This window comes from Coregonus lavaretus (genome assembly GCF_964263955.1).
Source record: "Coregonus lavaretus genome assembly, chromosome: 25".
Classification (NCBI taxonomy): Eukaryota; Metazoa; Chordata; class Actinopteri; order Salmoniformes; family Salmonidae; genus Coregonus; species Coregonus lavaretus.
This window is the reverse complement of record NC_140012.1, coordinates 26,289,352-26,310,883: the sequence shown is the minus strand read 5'-3', so window position 1 is coordinate 26,310,883 and position 21,532 is coordinate 26,289,352. Positions and strand designations below refer to the sequence as shown.

Genomic DNA, 21,532 nt, shown 5'->3' with positions numbered 1-21,532 from the left:
CCAGTAACACTGTAGGGAACGGTCCTAATGGCTGTTACCTAAAGGCCCCACCAGCACAGTAGCCAGCCACCTCTCTGTCTGGCCTACAGAGCACCAGAGATGAATTCATCAGTCACATGACTAATGACCTTGAGCTGAAAGACATGGACTTGATTGACATGTAGCATTTTCTTGCAGAAACTACATTCGAATTTGGGGTTGGGTGTGACTCACCAACACAATAAGAAATGTTTTTATGGAGTAGAACATCTAAATAAATAAATTGTTGATGAAAATTGATCAGAAATACTGTGTAGACATTGTTAATGTTGTGAATGGCTATTGTAACTGGAAACGGCTGATTTTTAAAGGAATATCTACATAGGCATACAGAGGCCCATTATCAGCAACCATCAGTCCTGTGTTCAATGGCACGTTGTGTTTGCTAATCCAAGTTAGAGCCAGATTGTGCTGTTCTGTGAATGGAGTAGTACGTATGAGATTTTCAGTTTCTTGGCAATTTCTCGCATGGAATAGCCTTAATTTCTCAGAACAAGAATAGACTGACGAGTTTCAGAAGAAAGTTATTTGTTTCTGGCCATTTTGAGCCTGTAATCGAACCCACAATTGCTGATGCTCCAGATACTCAACTAGTCTCAAGAAGGCCAGTTTTATTGCTTCTTTAATCAGCACAACAGCTTTCAGCTGTGCTAACATAATTGCAAAATGGTTTTCTAATGATCAATTAGCCTTTTAAAATGATAAACTTGGATTAGCAAACACAACGTGCCATTGGAACACAGGACTGATGGTTGCTGATAATGGGCCTCTGTACGCCTATGTAGATATTCCATTAAAAATCAGCTGTTTCCAGCTACAATAGCCATTTACAACATTAACAATGTCTACACTGTATTTCTGATCAATTTTATGTTATTTTAATGGACAAAAAAAATTGCTTTTCTTTCGAAAACAAGGACATTTCAAAGTGACCCCAAACTTTTGAATGGTAGTGTAAGTAATACACGACTGCATTGCATGAACATGTGGACACCCTGTCCCACTTCTATTCACAACCATATTCCATTTATTTAAAGAGTCAGGGAGCTAAAGAGTCAGGGAGATGTTTTCACACTAGTTTGTAGGAGTGTACCTAAATGACTGATGTCACCGTTGACCTTTGAGCTGCTCTCATGTCTTAATTAAGCATTACTAATGCCACCTAGGCTTTGGTCACTTGTTGTTTAAAGCTACTGGTCTATGAAATGTAACTGCTATATAAACAGACTACTTTTCAATAGTGTTTTATTTGTCCTTACATTTTCACATTATTGTTAATATTCATTGGCAAAGCAAAGGTTAGGTTCGTAAAGCACATCTGGCACAAAATCCTTGAAAGAAGGCCACATAAAAAGTAAGCAATGTAATAACAACATTACACACCCAACATTGTTTTCATGGAAAGAGACCCTCGTACACATGAATGTATTGTTCATATCATACATAACAAATTGTTCTTATCTGCTTAACAAATTAAATGGACACATTTAACAGTAACAATGCTCCCATATAAATGCCTCTTTGTTTGTTCTGAACTATGCACTGCACAGACATTGTAGGCCTAAACAAACCAACGTGTCCCAAACAAGAAGACCATAATTCTGGAATAGTTTTGTGAGACAACAACATATACTGCTGCAGGCATTGAGGTGGACTTGGGATATTGAAAACAGTATGGGTAATAATGGATAATAAAACCTTATTAACATTATAGGACAACAGACATGCCACAAGTACAAGAACACCAATTTCCACACATAACTATGGAATGTTTACCAATACTAACGCAAAGATCAAAGCTAGTCACTGATCATCTCTGCTATAGGATAGTATAAATCTACAACATATCTGTCGGTTGTACCATGAAAACCTGGCTTCCATGTTTGATTTGATATTTGCCTAGATCTGCTCAGGCTGTCTCCGGTCAAGGTGGAGAGGCTTTAATGACCTCCAACAGGAGACCAGGAGACCTTAGGCTACTGTATGTGAGTCCTGGGACAGCTAATCTGTGCCTTACACCGCCCACGCCACACGCAAGCCTTAGCCAGCCTCACATGTCAAATCCGGTGTCATTAAGTCTGTGTCTGCCGGTGTGTAAGTCTGTATGTGTGTGTCAACACGTGTGTGTGTATAACTGTGTCTCGGTGTAGTAGAATCATCTCGAATTAGGTAAATCAAAGCCTTTACTTACACAGACAGCCAAACAAAACATGACAAGCATTACATTTAACATGTACAGTATGCGTCAAGATCAAGAACATGAATCTCAACAAGTCACAGACAGACTGAGACACCCATCCTAAGACTCAGTCTCAGACAGCCGGTCCTGGCATAGTTCTAGAGGCTGTTTGGCTGCTCCTCCTCCAAACACCTCCACATCACTGTCCAGCCAGGACACCACATTCCCGGGGGTGTAGCAGGAACAGTTGGCCATGGTGAGGATGTCGGCTGCCTTCAGGACCTTGTCCCAGATGTTAACCTGGCTCAGTTCACCCACAAAGGCCTGCGTGGCGTCAAAGCGCCCGCCCACCATGTCCTGTTGAGGCCATAAACGACAGGCCTCGTTAAAAACAACAACAATAACATCATCCTCCTATTCGCTGTTGACCACCAGGCTCAGCCTGTCACACTCAAGGATGCTGTACTCTCTCTAAACAATGTTTTGCTTTCTCAAGTCATTGATGGTTATTAGCGTTTTATTAGCGATTGGGCTATTCATATTTGGTCTACACTCTACAGCATGGTTTCCCAATAGGTGGCCCCCCCGACCATCCGCTCAAGGGTTGCTCTAGAGCAGTGGTCTCCAACCTTTTATGAGTCAAGATCACGTTCTGAGTCCAAAATCAAGCTGATATCTACCGCTCAGATTTTTTTTTAAACGTGACTTAAAAAACATAAGCCTATGCAACATTAACCTATTCAAAACAGTTCTGTAGCGATGATGTTTGTTCAGTAGGCTATAGGCCCAATACATTATCACTACATATTGGCTATGCTTGAATTGCCCTGCCAATGTTGTTCTTCTCTGACCATTTTGAAATTATATTTTAACATGTTAGGTATGTGACCACACAGGTAATAGATCATTTGTTGTATTACTTGTGAGGCACAACTGAGTGAGCATAATAATTTGCTTTATTTTATTTTATTGGACTGATGGCCTGCATCTGATGGTCAGTCTGAGGGGAGGGAGGGAGAGAGCAGCGGTGAGGCTGCCTCTCACCTAACTCACCGTCCCTCTGCTCTCCCTCCCTCCACTGAGCAAAGGGGACACAGTCTTCCAGCTGATGGCAAAACTCAAGTCGCACTGCTTTATTTCTGCCTCATGCACCAATTCATGTTGTTACTCCTATGACCAGAGAAAGTGAAATATTCCTCGATTTTAAAAAAGACACAAGCCACCTAATAATAACAACACAAGCTTATCGAAACACTTTACTATACTCATTCATTGCTGCTGCAGTGCTGGTTGTAGTGTGAGTGGAAGTAGGGAGAACACACATTTTATGGCTAATAAAAGTTATGAACAAGGTGTTGACAGTGCTGAATAACAACTTAAAAATGAACTTATAAAAACACCAGCTCTTTGCTGTATTCATTGAGTCTCTCTCTAGTCATGGTTTTAAACGTTTTGAAATCTCACAGTATCAACATTTCTGTGCACTCAAGGTTTCTTTTTACAGCCTATGGCTTGAGGAAACTGTGCAGACACGTTGGTCTGAGCTATCTGATTGGCCAGTGGTAGACCTATTGGGGCACTTGCTTTGCTCTCTGGGCCTGCTGGGTATGCGGCGTTCTACCTTCAGACTAATGAAATGGTTCAAATTGGGAACACTTTGATTTCCCGGCGCTAGGGCTGCTGAATCAAGTGCACCGTTGTCTTTTACAGAAATGTTTGGTGATCGACTACGAAAGCCTTGGAGATCGACCAGTCGATCGCGATCGACCGGTTGGTAACCACTGCTCTAGAGCCTATAGCACAGTACTCATGGTCATGGCTAAGCTACTGTACAATTACAATCTGTGAAAACCTGATGATGCAGTTTAGTAAAGCAAGAGTAAAATAGGTTTAAATATTTTCCATACAAATAATATATGCAATTGTGTATACTACAGATAGGGGTCACTAGCCAGCAGACTCACCTGTTCCTGCCCCAGTATGATGGCTCCTCCAGGCTTGATGGGGTGCCATGGGGCCAGGTTGTCCCCTGCCCCCAGCCTCTGACCATCCTGGTAGGCTTCCCACAGACCATCCCTGGTGGTCCAGGTGATACAGATGTGGTGCCACCTACCGTCACGCACCGACAGAGGCAGCTGAGCCACCTGGACAGGTAACAACATAGAAGAGGAGTGTAAGGAAGGTAACGATGCTTACAAACAGAAAGAAGAAATGCATATTAGAGGGAGGAAGGTTAGGGTTTGGTAAAGCTGGTATAAAACACCAGACACTGTTTTAGGCCGTGCATGCAAAAACAAAAAATCAGCAACCTCATTAAAGCCAGATCTAATTTAAAACTAAGAACCAAGACTCCTGTCAAGCAAGGTAAGCTCCCCCTCAAAGATCAGCACTACTGAGAAACACAGAGAGTTATTGAGTCATTTAGAGTGCCCTTACCTTGTCATTGATGAGCAGCTCTATGGGATTGTTGCCCCACTCGATGAGTACAATCTCATTGGCCTGTCCTGGCACTCCGTAGGAGAAGGGGGTGCCTATGCCAGGGCCGGCGCTGGACCGGAGCCACATGCAGAGTGTGAAGGCGTACATCTCAGGAAGGCTCTTGATCATGCGGCCATACAAGTAGTTAGTACGCAGGGGGAGGACCAACTTAAACTGCTCAGGGGACTTGAACCCACCATCACCTACAGAGAAAGCAATGGGAGAGCTGTCTATGAAGTCACCTCTATACTCTATACGCAGTATGCATGTAGTAAGACAGTATAAGACAGGGTTTCCCAAACTCGGTCCTCGGGACCCCGTTTTGTTTTTTGCCCTAGCACTACACAGCTGATTCAAATAATCAACTAGTCATCATGCTTTAATAATTTAATTCAGCTGTGTAGTTAGGGCAAAAACCAAAACGTGCACCCCTTGGGGTCCCGGGGACCGAGTTTGGGAAATGCTGGTATAAGAGAACAAAATGATAAGCCAATGTTTGTCAGATTTTATCTAAAGCCTCAGTCTTTTAGTACAATGTAGTGTAGTAAGTGAGTGACAGTTAGTAAGCAGGTAAGTTGATAGTAGATTGAATGACTCGTTGTGTTTACAATGTGAGTCTCCCTGTTTGTGTTACGTGTGTACTACTGTCATATGAGTGTACACAGACGTTTGTGCGTTTTATTATTTATTTTACCCGGTAAGTTGACTGAGAACACATTCTCGTTTACAGCAATGACCTGAGCAATAGTTACAGGGGAGAGGAGGAATGAATGAGCCAATTGGAAACTGGGAATGATTCGGTGGTCATGATGGTATGAGGGCCAGATTGGGAATTTAGACAGGACACTCTTACGAAAAGTGTAATGGGATCATTAGTGACCACAGAGAGTCAGGATACCCGTTTATCATCCCATCCGAAAGACGGCACCCTACTCAGGGCAATGTCCCCTACTTGCCCTCCAATACCACTTCCATCAGCATCTGGTCTCCCATCCAGGGACCAACCAGGACCAATCCTGCTTAGCTTCAGGGGCAAGCCACCAGTGGGATGCAGGGTGGTTTGCTGCCAGGCATGTGTGAGTGGGTGTGCACGTCTGTGTGTGCCCTTGTGCGTCTCTGTCAAATCTTAATTTTTCCAGTTATTTACCTTTCTCCAGCTCGTTAATCCTGGTCAGCAGGGAGTTGAGGGTGCTCTCTGTCTTTTGCCTGTGATCTGCAGTCTCGTTGTAGAGCAGAGACTTCTCTTCCTCCAGGTTGTTGACCTTACTGAGCAGCTGTTTCTCCAGGTCTCCCAGCCTGCTCTGCAGGAGGTCTCTCAGCTCACTGGGGAACAACGCTCCCGACGTGTTGGCTCTCTGCTGCTGTTGCTGTGGGGGGAGATGAAGACATCACAAAACAATTAAATAAGTGGAGGCAACGCAAGATGGTCAAATAAAATCAGTACAGGTTTACGCAAAGAGTGTAATTTTTAAAGATCATTGGCTGAGTGGAAATCGGGTGCACTGGGTGTTGTCACGCCCTGGCTCTGGGGACTCTTATATGTTGAGCCAGGGTGTTAGTTTCTATGTGTAGTGTCTATGTTTTGTTTTCTATGTGTTCTTTTCTAGATCGTGTATTTCTGTGTTGGCCGGGGTGGTTCCCAATCGGAGGCAGCTGTGTCTTGTTGTCTCTGATTGGGAACCATACTTAGGCAGCCTGTTGTGCACTTGTCATTTGTGGGATCTTGTTCCGTGTAGGTTTGTGTTTATGACCGAGGACTTCACGTATCGTTTTGTTGTTTTGTTATTGTTAATAGTACTCAATAAAATATGTACGCATTTCACGCTGCGCCTTGGTCCACTCATTACGACGATCGTGACATGTGTAGATTAGTATTCAGAAGGGCCACATGACCTGACAAGGGAAAACTCTGGGCCCCTGTTGTAACTAATGGAGAACATTGGATCTCTCCAATTGTCTCACACCAGTTTCCTACGTCTGTTAATGCAGAATGATCTTACACACCGTTTTATCTGAAATGAAACATAGCTCTCTAAGAAAGCTAAATATCCCAAGAAACACATTATATCCTTGGTCATTTGACAAAATATAAACGCAATATGCAACAATTTCAAAGATTTGACTGAGTTACAGTTCATAATCAGTCAATATAAATAAATTAATTTGCCCCTAATCTATGGATTTCACATGACTGGGAATACAGATATGCATCTGTTGGTCACAGACACCTTAAAAAAAAAGGTAGGGGCGTGGATCAGAAAACCAGTAAGTATCTGGTGTGACAACCATTTGCCTCATGCAGCTCGACACATCTACTTCGCATAGAGTTGATCAGGCTGTTGATTGTGGCCTGTGGAATGTTGTCCCACTCCTCTTCAATGGCTGTGCGAAGTTGCTGGATATTGACAGGAACTGGAACAAGCTGTCATACACATCGAACCAGAGCATCCCAAACATGCTCAATGGGTGACATGTCTGGTGAGTATGCAGGCCAGAAGAACTGGGACATTTTCAGCTTCCAGGAATTGTGTACAGATCCTTGCGACATGGGGCCGTGCATTATCATGCTGAAACATGAGGTGATGGCGGCGGATGAATGGAACGACAGTGGGCCTCAGGATCTCGTCAAGGTATCTCTGTGCATTCCAATTGGCATCGATAAAATGCAATTGTGTTTGTTGTCCGTAGCTTATGCCTGCCCATACCATAACCCCACCGCCACCATGGGGCACACTTTTCACAACGTTGACATCAGGAAAGCGCTAGCCCACACAACGCCATACACGCTGTCTGCCATCTGCCCGGTACAGTTGAAACTGGGATTCATCCGTGAAGAGCACACTTCTCCAGCGTGCCAGTGGCCATCGAAGGTGAGCATTTGCCCACTGAAGTCAGTTACGACGCCGAACTGCCTTCAGGTCAAGACCCTGGTGAGGACAACAAACACACAGATGAGCTTCCCTGTGACAGTTTCTGACAGTTTGTGCAGAAATCCTTCGGTTGTGCAAACCCAGAGTTTCATCAGCTGTCCGGGTGGCTGGTCTCAGACGATCCCTCAGGTGAAGACGCCGAATGTGAAGGTCCTGGGCTGACGTGGTTACACGTGGTCTGCGGTTGTGAGGCCGGTTGGACGTACTGCCAAATTCTCTAAAATGACGTTGGAGGCAACTTATGGTAGAAAAATGAACATTACATTCTCTGGCAACATCTCTGATGGACATTCCTGCAGTCAGCATGCCAATTGCACGCTCCCACAAAACTTGAGACATCTGTGGCATTGTGTTGTGTGACAAAACTGTAAAATTTTGAGTGGCCTTTTATTGTCCCCAGCACAAGGTGCACCTGTGTAATGATCATGCTGTTTATTCAGCTTCTTGACATGCCACACCTGTCAGGTAGATGGATTATCTTGGCAAAGGAGAAATGCTCACTAACAGGGATGTAAACAAATTTGTGCAAATAAAATGTAGAGAAATAAGCTTTTTGTGTGTATGGAGAATTTCTGGGATATTTTATTTCAGTTACAAAAGCTGAAGAACATACGCACATCCGGGTACTTTCCTCAGGTGCTGGAGAAAATAAGTATTTGGTCAATAACAAAAGTTTCTCAATACTTTGTTATATACCCTTTGTTGGCAATGACACAGGTCAAACGTTTTCTGTAAGTCTTCACAAGGTTTTCACACACTGTTGCTGGTATTTTGGCCCATTCCTCCATGCAGATCTCCTCTAGAGCAGTGATGTTTTTGGGCTGTCGCTGGGCAACACAGACTTTCAACTCCCTCCAAAGATTTTCTATGGGGTTGAGATCTGGAGACTGGCTAGACCACTCCAGGACCTTGAAATGTGTCAAAGGCTGAGGTGAATGTGGTGTGGGAGTCAGGCGCAGGACACCGAAGCTTAGTCCAACAAAGTTTACTAGTGCAACACAAGGCACAATACAAATGAACGGCCTCAACATAAACCAGAGGCGAGCGATTACGCACACTCTGCGTAAACTACAAAAACAACAAACAGAGAAAACACGCAGCACTAACGGACAGGCGAATAACAACACACAAACTAACCAACACAAAACAGGCAACTTATAGGACACATAATCAGACACAAACGGACACAGGTGCAATAGACAGACAAAAGCAATCAAACACTGAAACATCTAACGGTGGCAGCTAGTACTCCGGGGACGGCGAACGCCGAAGCCTGCCCGAGCAAGGAGGAGGAGCAGCCTCGGCAGAATCCGTGACAAAATGCTTCTTACGAAGCCACTCCTTCGTTGCCCGGGCGGTGTGTTTGGGATCATTGTCATGCTGAAAGACCCAGCCATGTTTCATCTTCAATGCCCTTGCTGATGGAAGGAGGTTTTCACCATAAATCTCACGATACATAGCCCCATTCATTCTTTCCTACTGGCTTAAGCAGGGGGACACGTCTGGCACTGCAGGATTTGAGTCCCTGGCGGCGTAGTGTGTTACTGATGGTAGGTTTTGTTACTTTGGTCCCAGCTCTCTGCAGGTCATTCACTAGGTCCCCCCATGTGGTTCTGGGATTTTTGCTCACCGTTCTTGTGATCATTTTGACCCCACGGGGTGAGATCTTGCATGGAGCCCCAGATCGAGGGAGATTATCAGTGGTCTTGTATGTCTTCCATTTCCTAATAATTGCTCCCACAGTTGATTTCTTCAAACCAAGCTGCTTACCTATTGCAGATTCAGTCTTCCCAGCCTGGTACAGGTCTACAATTTTTTTTATGGTGTCCTTTGACAGCTCTTTGGTCTTGGCCATAGTGGAGTTTGGAGTGTGACTGTTTGAGGTTGTGGACAGGTGTCTTTTATACTGATAACAAGTTCAAACAGGTGCCATTAATACAGGTAACGAGTGGAGGACAGAGGAGCCTCTTAAATAAGAAGTTACAGGTCTGTGAGAGCCAGAAATCTTGCTTGTTTGTAGGTGACCAAATACTTATTTTCCACCATAATTTGCAAATAAATTCATTAAAAATCCTACAATGTGATTTTCTGGAAAAAAAATTCTCAATTTGTCTGTCATAGTTGACGTGTACCTATGATGAAAATTACAGGCCTCTCTCATCTTTTTAAGTGGGAGAACTTGCACAATTGGTGGCTGACTAAATACTTTTTTCCCCCACTGTATATATTACTGTAAATATTGATCACATTCCTTGTGTATGATACATTGAATGTTAATATTGTGAACCTATATTATATATTTCTTCCCTCCTGTTCCAGGAAGTGATGTCACTGAGTGCTGCCCATATATATAGGACCTTCCACCCCCCACCTTTGATATGGATGCATGAAGACCTAAGGATCGAAACGTTGTTACAGTGGCTTGCGAATGTATTCACCCACCTTGGCATTTTTCCTATTTTGTTGCCTTACAACCTGGAATTAAAATGGATTTTTGGGGGGTTTGTAACAGCAATTACAGCTGCAAGTCTCTTGGGGTATGTCTCCATAAGCTTGGCACATCTAGCCACTGGGATTTTTGCCCATTCTTCAAGGCAAACTGCTCCAGCTCCTTCAAGTTGGATGGGTTCTGCTGGTGTACAGCAATACGTCATACCACAGATTCTCAATTGGATTGAGGTCTGGGCTTTGACTAGGCCATTCCAACACATTCAAATGTTTCCCCTTAAACCACTCGAGTGTTGCTTTAGCAGTATGATTAGGGTCATTGTCCTGCTGGAAGGTGTACCTCCGTCCCAGTCTCAAATCTCTGGAAGACTGAAACAGGTTTCCCTCAATAATTTCCCTGTATTTAGCGCCATCCATCATTCCTTCAATTCTGACCAGTTTCCAGTCCCTACCGATGAAAAACATCCCCACAGCATGATGCTGCCACCACCATGCTTCACTGTGGGGATGGTGTTCTCGGGGTGATGAGAGGTGTTGGGTTTGTGCCAGACATTGTGTTTTCCTTGATGGACAAAAAGCTAAATTTTAGTCTCATCTGACCAGAGTACCTTCCATATGTTTGGGGAGTCTCCCACATGACTTTTGGCGAACACCATACGTGTTTGCTTATTTTTTTCTTTAAGCAATGGCTTTTTTCTGGCCACTCCTCCTTAAAGCCCAGCTCTGTGGAGTGTACGGCTTAGTGGTCCTACGGACAGATACTCAAATCTTCGCTGTGGAGCTTTGCTGCTCCTTCAGGGTTATCTTTGGTCTCTTTGTTGCCTCTCTGATTAATGCCCTCCTTGCCTGGTCCATGAGTTTTGGTGTGCGGCCCTCTCTTGGCAGGTTTGTTGTGGTGCCAGATTCTTTCCATTTTTAAATAATGGATTTAATGGTGCTACGTGGGATGTTCAAAGTTTCTGATATTTTTATAACCCAACCCTGATCTGTACTTCTCCACAACTTTGTCCCTGACCTGTTTGGAGAGCTCCTTGCTTAGTGGTGTTGCAGACTCTGGGGCCTTTCAGAACAGGTGTATATATATATATATATTGAGATCATGTGACAGATCATATGACACTTAGATTGCACGCAGGTGGACTTTATTTAACTAATTATCTGACTTCTGAAGGTAATTCGTTGCACCAGATCTTATTTAGGGGCTTCATAGCAACGGGGATGAATACATATGCATGCACCACTTTTCTGTTATTTATTTGTTAGAATTTTTTGAAACAAGTTATTTTTTTCATTTCACTTCACCAATTTGGACTATTTTGTGTATGTCCATTACATGAAATCCAAATAAAAATCCATTTAAATTGCAGGTTGTAATGCAACAAAATAGGAAAAACGCCAAGGGGGATGAATACTTTTGCAAGGCACTGTACAAATAAATATCACCTGGGAGCATGAGCAGCATTGTGCGGCATTTTCCTTTCTGTTTTCCATATTTTATTGCAGCTCATGAAACATGGGACCAACACTTCATATGTTGCGTTTATGTATTTTGTTCAGTGTAGCTGTTACTGTGCTATTAAGAGGAAATACAACATTTGTTGATTAAGGTGACATAGGGAACTTAATCACTGGAGGGTAAACGAGATAGAAGGCTAATCCATTTAGGGTACGCCTCCACATGGTGGCAAAAATAGATGGATATAGGCTACAGACCAAAATAGGAGCAAAGTTAATGGCTACTCAACGTTGACCACAGGAACCGGTGTTCACTTTGGATTCAATGGCTTAATAAGCAGACAATCAAGCAAGGGCCAACAATGTAAAACAAACATTAGGCCTATTTCAGATGGATTTAAGTCACACTGATAACGATCCTTTTCAGCACTCCCTTTCAATGATTTAGGAACGAAATATTAATGTGGTTACTATCCACTCCTGCGCCTTACCTCTAGGTTCTCTAGTCGGTCCTTCAGACTCTGCATGGTCTTCCCAAGGTTGTCGATTGTATCATTGGGATCTCTGGGTAAATCTCCCATTGTGTTCTGATTATCTTTGTCTTTACTCCAAGATCCACCACTATCATACTTCCCTCCCTCGGAGGCTGACTCGCAAAGGGAGAGCTTTGCGGTCAGCTCGTTTATGGTCCCAAGTTGGTTGACTATCGTCTCTTTCTGTTGGAGAATCGTTTCACGGAGCTGCATGACTGTGTTCCTCAACTCTTCCTCCTGAGCCGCTACGTTAGGTTCGGGACTTACTGGGACCAAACAAGTGTCGGCGCCGACGGGGATGACTCGGCATAGGAGCCGGTCTACCTTGCCCGGGGTGTCATCCTGTCCGCCTACAAGCTTCCCATAGCCCAGTCCCAGTGCGTAAAAACACAACAATCTCAAAAGAGAGAACATACCCGCGGCAGTATTTTGGTCGTTAAGCTTTAGTGAAATAAGGGATGGCCCCTAACCGATGATTAAGCCTTTCAAATATGGTGCGTAAAGCACACCGAGAAAGCCATAATCTACTCGGAATACCATAGTCAATCTCGGATTAACCGATATATTTTGTTTTAAAACGTTCTCATTCCATACGAAAGAAAATTCTGAAAAGTAAATAAACTCTTAGGAAATGGTAACACCACCTTAAGAGTCTGGGTTAACGCTAAGTATGCCTGGCTTTACGCACTTTGGTGCTGAAAGGACAGCGACCATGAGCTAAGAAGATTACTGTCAGACGTATGGCGCGATTGGATTTGTTGTAGCATGTTGACGTAACTACAGTGGGGAGAACAAGTATTTGATACACTGCCGACTTTGCAGGTTTTCCTACTTACAAAGCATGTAGAGGTCTGTAATTTTTACCATAGGTACACTTCAACTGTGAGAGACGGAATCTAAAACAAAAATCCAGAATCTCAAATTGTATGATTTTTAAGTAATTCATTTGCATTTTATTGCATGACATAAGTATTTGATACATCAGAAAAGCAGAATTTAATATTTGGTACAGAAAGCTTTGTTTGCAATTACAGAGATCATACGTTTCCTGTAGGTCTTGACCAGGTTTGCACACACTGCAGCAGGGATTTTGGCCCACTCCTCCATACAGACCTTCTCCAGATCCTTCAGGTTTCGGGGCTGTCGCTGGGCAATACGGACTTTCAGCTCCCTCCAAAGATTTTCTATTGGGTTCAGGTCTGGAGACTGGCTAGGCCACTCCAGGACCTTGAGATGCTTCTTACGGAGCCACTCCTTAGTTGCCCTGGCTGTCTGTTTTGGGTCGTTGTCATGCTGGAAGACCCAGCCACGACCCATCTTCAATGCTCTTACTGAGGGAAGGAGGTTGTTGGCCAAGATCTCGCCAAACATGGCCCCATCCATCCTCCCCTCAATACGGTGCAGTCGTCCTGTCCCCTTTGCAGAAAAGCATCCCCAAAGAATGATGTTTCCACCTCCATGCTTCACGGTTGGGATGGTGTTCTTGGGGTTGTACTCATCCTTCTTCTTCCTCCAAACACGGCGAGTGGAGTTTAGACCAAAAAGCTCTATTTTTGTCTCATCAGACCACATGATCTTCTCCCATTCCTCCTCTGGATCATCCAGATGGTCATTGGCAACCTTCAGACGGGCCTGGACATGCGCTGGCTTGAGCAGGGGGACCTTGCGTGCGCTGAAGGATTTTAATCCATGACGGCATAGTGTGTTACTAATGGTTTTCTTTGCGACTGTGGTCCCAGCTCTCTTCAGGTCATTGACCAGGTCCTGCCGTGTAGTTCTGGGATGATCCCTCACCTTCCTCATGATCATTGATGCCCCACGAGGTGAGATCTTGCATGGAGCCCCAGACCGAGGGTGATTGACCGTCATCTTGAACATCTTCCATTTTCTAATAATTGCGCCAACAGTTGTTGCCTTCTCACCAAGCTGCTTGCCTATTGTCCTGTAGCCCATCCCAGCCTTGTGCAGGTCTACAATTTTATCCCTGATGTCCTTACACAGCTCTCTGGTCTTGGCCATTGTGGAGAGGTTGGAGTCTGTTTGATTGAGTGTGTGGACAGGTGTCTTTTATACAGGTAACGAGTACAAACAGATGCAGTTAATACAGGTAATGAGTGGAGAACAGGAGGGCTTCTTAAAGAAAAACTAACAGGTCTGTGAGAGCCGGAATTCTTACTGATTGGTAGGTGATCAAATACTTATGTCATGCAATAAAATGCAAATTAATTACTTAAAAATCATACAATGTGATGTTCTGGATTTTTGTTTTAGATTCCGTCTCTCACAGTTGAAGTGTACCTATGATAAAAATTACAGACCTCTACATGCTTTGTAAGTAGGAAAACCTGCAAAATCGGCAGTGTATCAAATACTTGTTCTCCCCACTGTACATTCCATAAAGGTAGGGTCTGTATGATGGACAAGTCATTTTTTAGTTGTGTGTTTACCAGGTAATAGATTATCATTGACCAATCAATTGGATAGTGGTTAAGAGCGTTGTGCCAGTAACCGAAAGGTCGCTGGTTCTAATCCCCGAGCCGACTAGGTGAAAAATCTGTCGATGTGCCCTTGAGCAAGGCACTTAACCCTAATTGCTCCTGTAAGTCGCTCTGGATAAAAGCGTCTGCTAAATGACTCAAATGTAAAATGCAAATGTGAATAGATGAGCTAAAACAGTCCAAAATTCTATATCCTTAGAAAAACAATAGTATTAAATAAATTAGGGAAAGGCTTCACACATATGGTTCAGTTTCATCAAACCTGCGCATAGATGGTTACTTCTTCCAGTTCCTGATTGGAGGAAAGTTTTTGCCTTACATGCTGTTGGGGCCACGGGTGAAAGGATAGGTAGTTTGTTATACAGACAGGCACGGTGGGAGGGTTATGAATAATCTTGATACAACCCATGGAAAAATCAAGAAACGCCTGGTGTGATAAAACTAGACACTGACGGAAAGATGATGGAAAGGAGGATAGGAAAGTTGATGGAATGATGTAAAAGGAGGTGAGTAGCGTTGACAAGGAAACAGATGTCTAACCGGACCATATAAGGATATAAATTGTTGCTCTTTTAGCATTGCCACCACGCACACTGATTATGTCAGCCTGCCTTAAGAACACTGGGCATCTACCATTGTTCATGACAAAGGATGTGGGGGAAAACCATTACGTCATTTAGCAAAAGCTCTTATCAAGAGCGATTTACAGTAATGAGTGCATTCATTTTAATATTATTTTGGTACTGGTCCACTGTAGGAATAGAACCACCAATCCTGACGCTGTAAGCGCCATACGCTACCAACTGAGCTACACAGGACTACCATTAACAGCATCACTTGCGTGGTTTGACTGTGAAATCTGAAAGGCAATCGCATCTAAACAGCAAGAGAGGAGCACGGACAGGAAGACAGGAAGCTAAGTACCACAGGTGAGATTGGCTTTGGATGTGGCATCCAAAACAGTCACTAAGCAGCCAATTAGTGATCTAATGTGGCATACTGACATTAGAGCTCAGAGCTCAGCTCGTGAAGATAGAATATCTTTGTAAATATACTGAACAAAAATATAAACACAACATGTAAAGTGTTGGTCCCATGTTTCATAAGCTGAAATAAAAGAACCAGGACATTTTCCATACACATAAAAATATTATTTATATCAAATTTTGTGCACAAATTTGTTTACATCCCTGTTAGTGAGCATTTCTCCTTTGCCAAGATAATCCATCCACCTGACAGGTGTGGCATATCAAGAAGCTGATTAAACAGCATGATCATTACACAGGTGCACCTTGTGCTTGGGACAATAAAAGGCCACTCTAATAAAAGGCCACTCACGCCAGCCCAGGACCTCCACATCCGGCTTCTTCAGCGGGATCATCTGAGACCAGCCACCCGATGAAACTCTGGGTTTGCACAAACTGTCAGAAACCGTTTCAGGGTTTCTCGTCGTGCTCAACAGGGTCTTGACCTGACTGCAGTTCAGCATCGTAACCGACTTCAGTGGGCAAATGCTCACCTTCAATGGCCACTGGCATGCTGGAGAAGTTTGCTCTTCATGGATTAATCACGGTTTCAACTGTACCGGGCAGATGGCAGACGTTGTGTGGGCCAGTGGATTGTGTAAACAGAGTGCCCCATGGTGACGGTGGGGTTATGGTATGGGCAGGCATAAGCTATGGACAACGAACACAATTGCATTTTATCAATGGCAATTTGAATGCACAGAGATACCGTGACGAGATCCTGAGGCCCATTGTCGTGCCGTCCATCCGCCGCCATCGCCTCATGTTTCAGCATGATAATGCACAGCCCCATGTCGCAGGATCTGTACACAATTCCTGGAAGCTGAAAATGTCCCAGTTCCATGTTCTGCATTCTCACCAGACATGTCACCCATTGAGCATGTTTGTGATGCTCTGGATCGACGTGTACGACACCGTGTTCCAGTTCCCACCAATATCCAGCAACTTCGCACAGCCTTTAAAGAGGAGTGGGACAACATTCCACAGGCCAAAATCAACAGCCTGAACAACTCTATGCGAAGGATGTGTCACGTTGTATGAGGCAAATGGTGGTCACACCAGATATTGGCTGGTTTTCTGATCCACATTCCTACCTTTTTTTTTTTAAAGGTGTCTGTGACCAACAGATGCATATCGGTATTCCCAGTCATGTGAAATACATAGATTAGGGCCTAATTCATTCATTTCAATGGACTGATTTCCTTATAAGAACTGTAACTCAGTAAAATCTTTGAAATTGTTGCATGTTGTGTTTATATTTTTGTAAAGACACTACCATCAGTTGCCACCTCAATCATGGAAAGCTTGCCGTCAATGTGACTCCACCAGTTGTTGTGGCAGTCGTGATTCAGACTCATGAAGTAGATATCGTCATTCTTGTTGACTGCCCACCACCCAATATATATAGTGCCTTCAGAAAGTATTCAGACCCCTTGACTTTTTCCACACTTTGTTAGGTTACAGCCTTATTCTAAAATCGATTAAATAGTTTTTTCCCTCATCAATCTACACACAATACCTCATGTCAAAGCAAAAACTGGTTTTTAGAAATGTTTGCTAATATATATTTAAAAAAACGGAAATATTACATTTACATAAGTATTCAGACCCTTTACTCAGTACTTTGTTGAAGCACCTTTGGCAGCGATTACAGCCTTGAGTCTTCTTGGGTATGACGCTACAAGCTTGGCACACCTGTATTTGAGGAGTTTCTCCCATTCTTCTCTGCAGATCCTCTCAAGCTCTGTCAGGTTGGATGGGGAGCGTTGCTGCACATCTATTTTCAGGTCTCTCCAGAGATGTTAGATCGGGTTCAAGTCTGGGCTCTGGCTGGGCCACTCAAGGACATTCAGAGACTTGTCCCGAAGCCACTCCTGCGTTGTCTTGGCTGTGTGCTTAGGGTCGATGTCCTGTTGGAAGGTGAACCTTTGCCCCAGTCTGAGGTCCTGAGCGCTTTGGAGCAGGTTTTCATCAAGGATCTCTCTGTACATTGCTCTGTTCATTTTTGCCTCGATCCTGACTAGTCTCCCAGTCCCTGCTGCTGAAAAACATCCCCACAGCATGATGCTGCCACCACCATGCTTCACCGTAGGGATGGTGCCAGGTTTCCTCCAGACGTGACGCTTGGCATTCAGGCCAAAGAGTTCAATCTTGGTTTCATCAGACCAGAGAATCTTGTTTCTTATGGTCTGAGAGTCTTTAGGTGCCTTTGGCAAACTCCAAGCGGGCTGTCATGTGCCTTTTACTGAGGAGTGGCTTCCGTCTGGTCACTCTACCATAAAGGCCTGATTGGTGGAGTGCTGCAGAGATGGTTGTCCTTCTGGAAGGTTCTCCCATCTCCACAGAGGAACTCTAGAGCTCTGTCAGAGTGACCATCGGGTTCTTGGTCACCTCCCTGACTAAGGCCATTCTCCCCCCGATTGCTCAGTTTGGCCGGGCGTCCAGCTCTAGGAAGAGTCTAGGTGGTTCGAAACTTCTTCCATTTAAGAATGATGGAGGCCATTGTGTTCTTGGGGACCTTCAATGCTGCAGAAATGTTTTGGTACCCTTCCCCAGATCTGTTCCTCGACACAATCCTGTCTCGGAGCTCTACGGACAATTCCTTCAACCTCATGGCTTGGTTTTTGCTCTGACATGCACTGTCAACTGTGGGACCTTAAATAGACAGGTATGTTCCTTTCCAAATCATGTCCAATCAATTGAATCAAGTTGTAGAAACATCTCAAGCATGATCAATGGAAACAGAATGCACCTGAGCTCAATTTCGAGTGTCATAGCAAAGGGTCTGAATACTTTTGTAAATAAGGTATTTCTGATTTTTATTTTAAATAAATGTGCAAACATTTCAAAAAAACGGTTTTCGCTTTGTCATTATGGGGTATTGTGTGTAGATTGCTGAAGATTTGTTTTATTTAATCAATTTTAGAATAAGGCTGTAACGTAACAAAATGTGGAAAAAGACAAGGGGTCTGCATACTTTCCGAAGGCACTCTCCCAACTATCAGTGACAAAGACAGGCAATCAGCCTGCATTGACTCAAACACAACTGTATTCTATCAATGTCCTCCTTTTTGTTTGGCTATTCTATTCAACAAACTTGTGTATTCAGTGTGATATCACGATAAATGGAAATATATTTTATAAAATGTCTTATCTGCCAAAAAGCACTGAGAAAATATCAAGAAAATTACACAGTGAAGTGATTGGCAGAGGAAGTGCAGGAGGACCTTGCTATAGCTACAGTGGTCCGTCATAAACACCTTTGCTTCACAAGGTGAGGAAGAGACATTCACGTAGGTATAGGCCTAGTTCTAGGAACTCGGGATTGGCTGCTGACCAATTATCACTCCTGTTATGAGTCTCTCCTCTGTCCTCCACACCTAGTCACTGCACAGTCGACACCCAACAGCTACTTATGGGGTGAGGCGGGCACCAGCTGCCTTCTGCCAATCATTTATGGATAGAAAAATAACACCTCAGAGATGGAGAGAAAAGAAAAGCCTTTAGGAAAAAGTTATTCAGAAAAACCACACATAAGAAATCCTGTGTAGACACTGCCATATCTGTATGAGATGTGCACAGTGAACATGAATGAACGAGCACACAAGAAGCCTTTCAGGATGATATCACTCAGGGGATCGAAGCTGAGTGGAGTCTCAATAAGAGAGACTGCTACAAGGTTATACTGTAGGCCTACTCAACAGAGGGTATATAGGCTATTGCACACTGAAAAGGGGCACTAATGTAATGGAGTGATACATGTTTTTTGAGAGCAGATGGACAGAGAGCTATTGAATCACCCACTCCAGGTAGGTTAGAGCCTTCACAACAAGTCTCATTATGAGATGAGCTGAGCACAACACCACAATGAGCTTCAGTCAAAGATCGTTACAGGTCGACATCCCTGTTAAAGTTTGCAATGTTACATAAAACCAAATTAGGCCCTATGGTTCACACTCACTTTTTTCTCTGTGCACCGACAGCCATCCAAGCCTGGAAGAGTGCTGAATGGATCCTGAACTGAAGTCCATTTGAAGCCTGTATGCTGAGTCAGAGGCCTCCTCTGCTGCACTAAAACAGATGTGATTGTACATTCAGACTAATTAAAAAGCCATTCACAAAGCCATTCACAAAGCCAGCTACAAAAAACATTTAGCAAAGGCACATGCAGTGGAACCATGCTCAAGACAGTCGGTCACCAACTCTGCAACAGTAACTCTAGCTTGGTGGGCAACGGTTATGTTTAAAATCACATTTTAAGAAGATACATTTTAGAAATAGCCAGGTTATATGACTTTGTGGCTGTGGTAACTAGTGACAACCTAGAATTAGCTTGACCTGAGTTACTGCCCTGATGACACAGACGGCTTTATCAACAACGGTAATGTGTGTTATGTGAAAAGTTGTATTAAAAAATACATGGTTTGATAAACTATTAGGGTAATTACCCAACCAAGCAGATACAAGTAGTACAGTCATTTTGGTTGTGAAGTGCATTATCAAAAAGCTGTCTATTGTATCACCCTGTCACAGGCCCTCCCAGTCAACACCACCTCATAAGATGAGGAAGTACATTGGTTATGAGGATTGCCTGCTGCAGTTTGAGAGATGTCCAGTTTGCAACCGAACATGCAACATAGAGAAGACCAGTAAGGGGACCCTCAGCATCACGCAGACATGGCCTCGCTGCGAGCATTACTATAAATGGAACAGGGAGGACACTTGAGTCAGGTTGGTGACATTTGACCTGGTCAAAACAGTTTAGAGTTTTGTCCCAATTCACCTTCATAACCTAGCCTGGTGGAACCAGTCTGATCGCTGTTTTTACCATTCTATTTCAATTCACATATCATGATATCTGAAGTGAAATAGAAAGGTGAATGCAGCGATCAGGTTGGTTCCACCAGGCTAATCATAACCACCATTGATAATTTAATCAGTGCTCTGTGTATGTGTTTGTCTGTGACCAACCAGTATCTTTGATGAGGGGCCAGGAGGATCTATGCTGCCATGCCCATCAATGGGGCGCTGGCAAAGACCTTACCTCCAGCCTCACCTCTTGCCTGCTCACCAATGTTGATGAGACCAGATTTAGGTAGGTTTAGTCTGACCTGTTCAAACTTCAACATAGTATATGTTTGTTTGTCAGATATCACATATCCTAACTGACATTAGTAATAGAACAGTGACTGTATGTGTTCAGATGCATCTATGGAGCCAGCACTGGGAGACTTGCAAGATGATGTGATGGAGTCCTGACGAACAGACAGGCTTGATACTGATGTCTCTGAATGGAGAGAGACCTTGTACTCAACACATCCACAACGTGGGACTGAAGGGGATTACTAATAATACAGTACAGCAGAAATGTCCAGTATTTGCAACACTCTTTTCATTCCATGTGTCACTGATGAACTCTGCCTCAACTCTGCCTTTTTCTACAGATGGACTGTAGATGCTTTTGCCAGACGGCAGCCTCAGTCGTTTGATGGAGAGACCATAATTGGGTAGGTTTTATCTGACCTGTTCAAACATCAACATAGTACCCGTTTGTGTGTCTAATATTACCTATCCTAACTGCCTTTGGTAATAGAACAGTGACTATGTATGTATGTGTTCACAGAAACATGTACAGTGGGGGAAAAAAGTATTTAGTCAGCCACCAATTGTGCAAGTTCTCCCACTTAAAAAGATGAGAGAGGCCTGTAATGTTCATCATAGGTACACGTCAACTATGACAGACAAATTGAGACATTTCTTTCCAGAAAATCACATTGTAGGATTTTTAATGAGTTTATTTGCAAATTATGGTGGAAAATAAGTATTTGGTCACCTACAAACAAGCAATATTTCTGGCTCTCACAGACCTGTAACTTCTTCTTTAAGAGGCTCCTCTGTCCTCCACTCGTTACCTGTATTAATGGCACCTGTTTGAACTTGTTATCAG

General features: G+C 43.6%; 2 protein-coding genes across 2 annotated transcripts in view; one reads left to right on the top strand and one right to left on the bottom strand.

Moving 5' to 3' along the window:
- Positions 1-21,532, top strand: part of LOC311100351 (putative nuclease HARBI1) — a 1,214,110-nt gene that overhangs the window by 1,130,443 nt on the left and 62,135 nt on the right. The gene's annotated exons all lie outside the window — the stretch shown is intronic.
- Positions 1,275-12,476, bottom strand: LOC311100348 (neuronal pentraxin-2-like; the record flags this gene model as incomplete). The annotated part of the gene is made up of 5 exons (XM_084141241.1): positions 1,275-2,575; positions 4,183-4,362; positions 4,655-4,899; positions 5,844-6,063; positions 12,021-12,476. The coding sequence occupies 5 exons, from the start codon at positions 12,474-12,476 to the stop codon at positions 2,339-2,341; spliced, it is 1,338 nt and encodes a 445-aa protein (XP_083997367.1). The 3' UTR covers positions 1,275-2,338.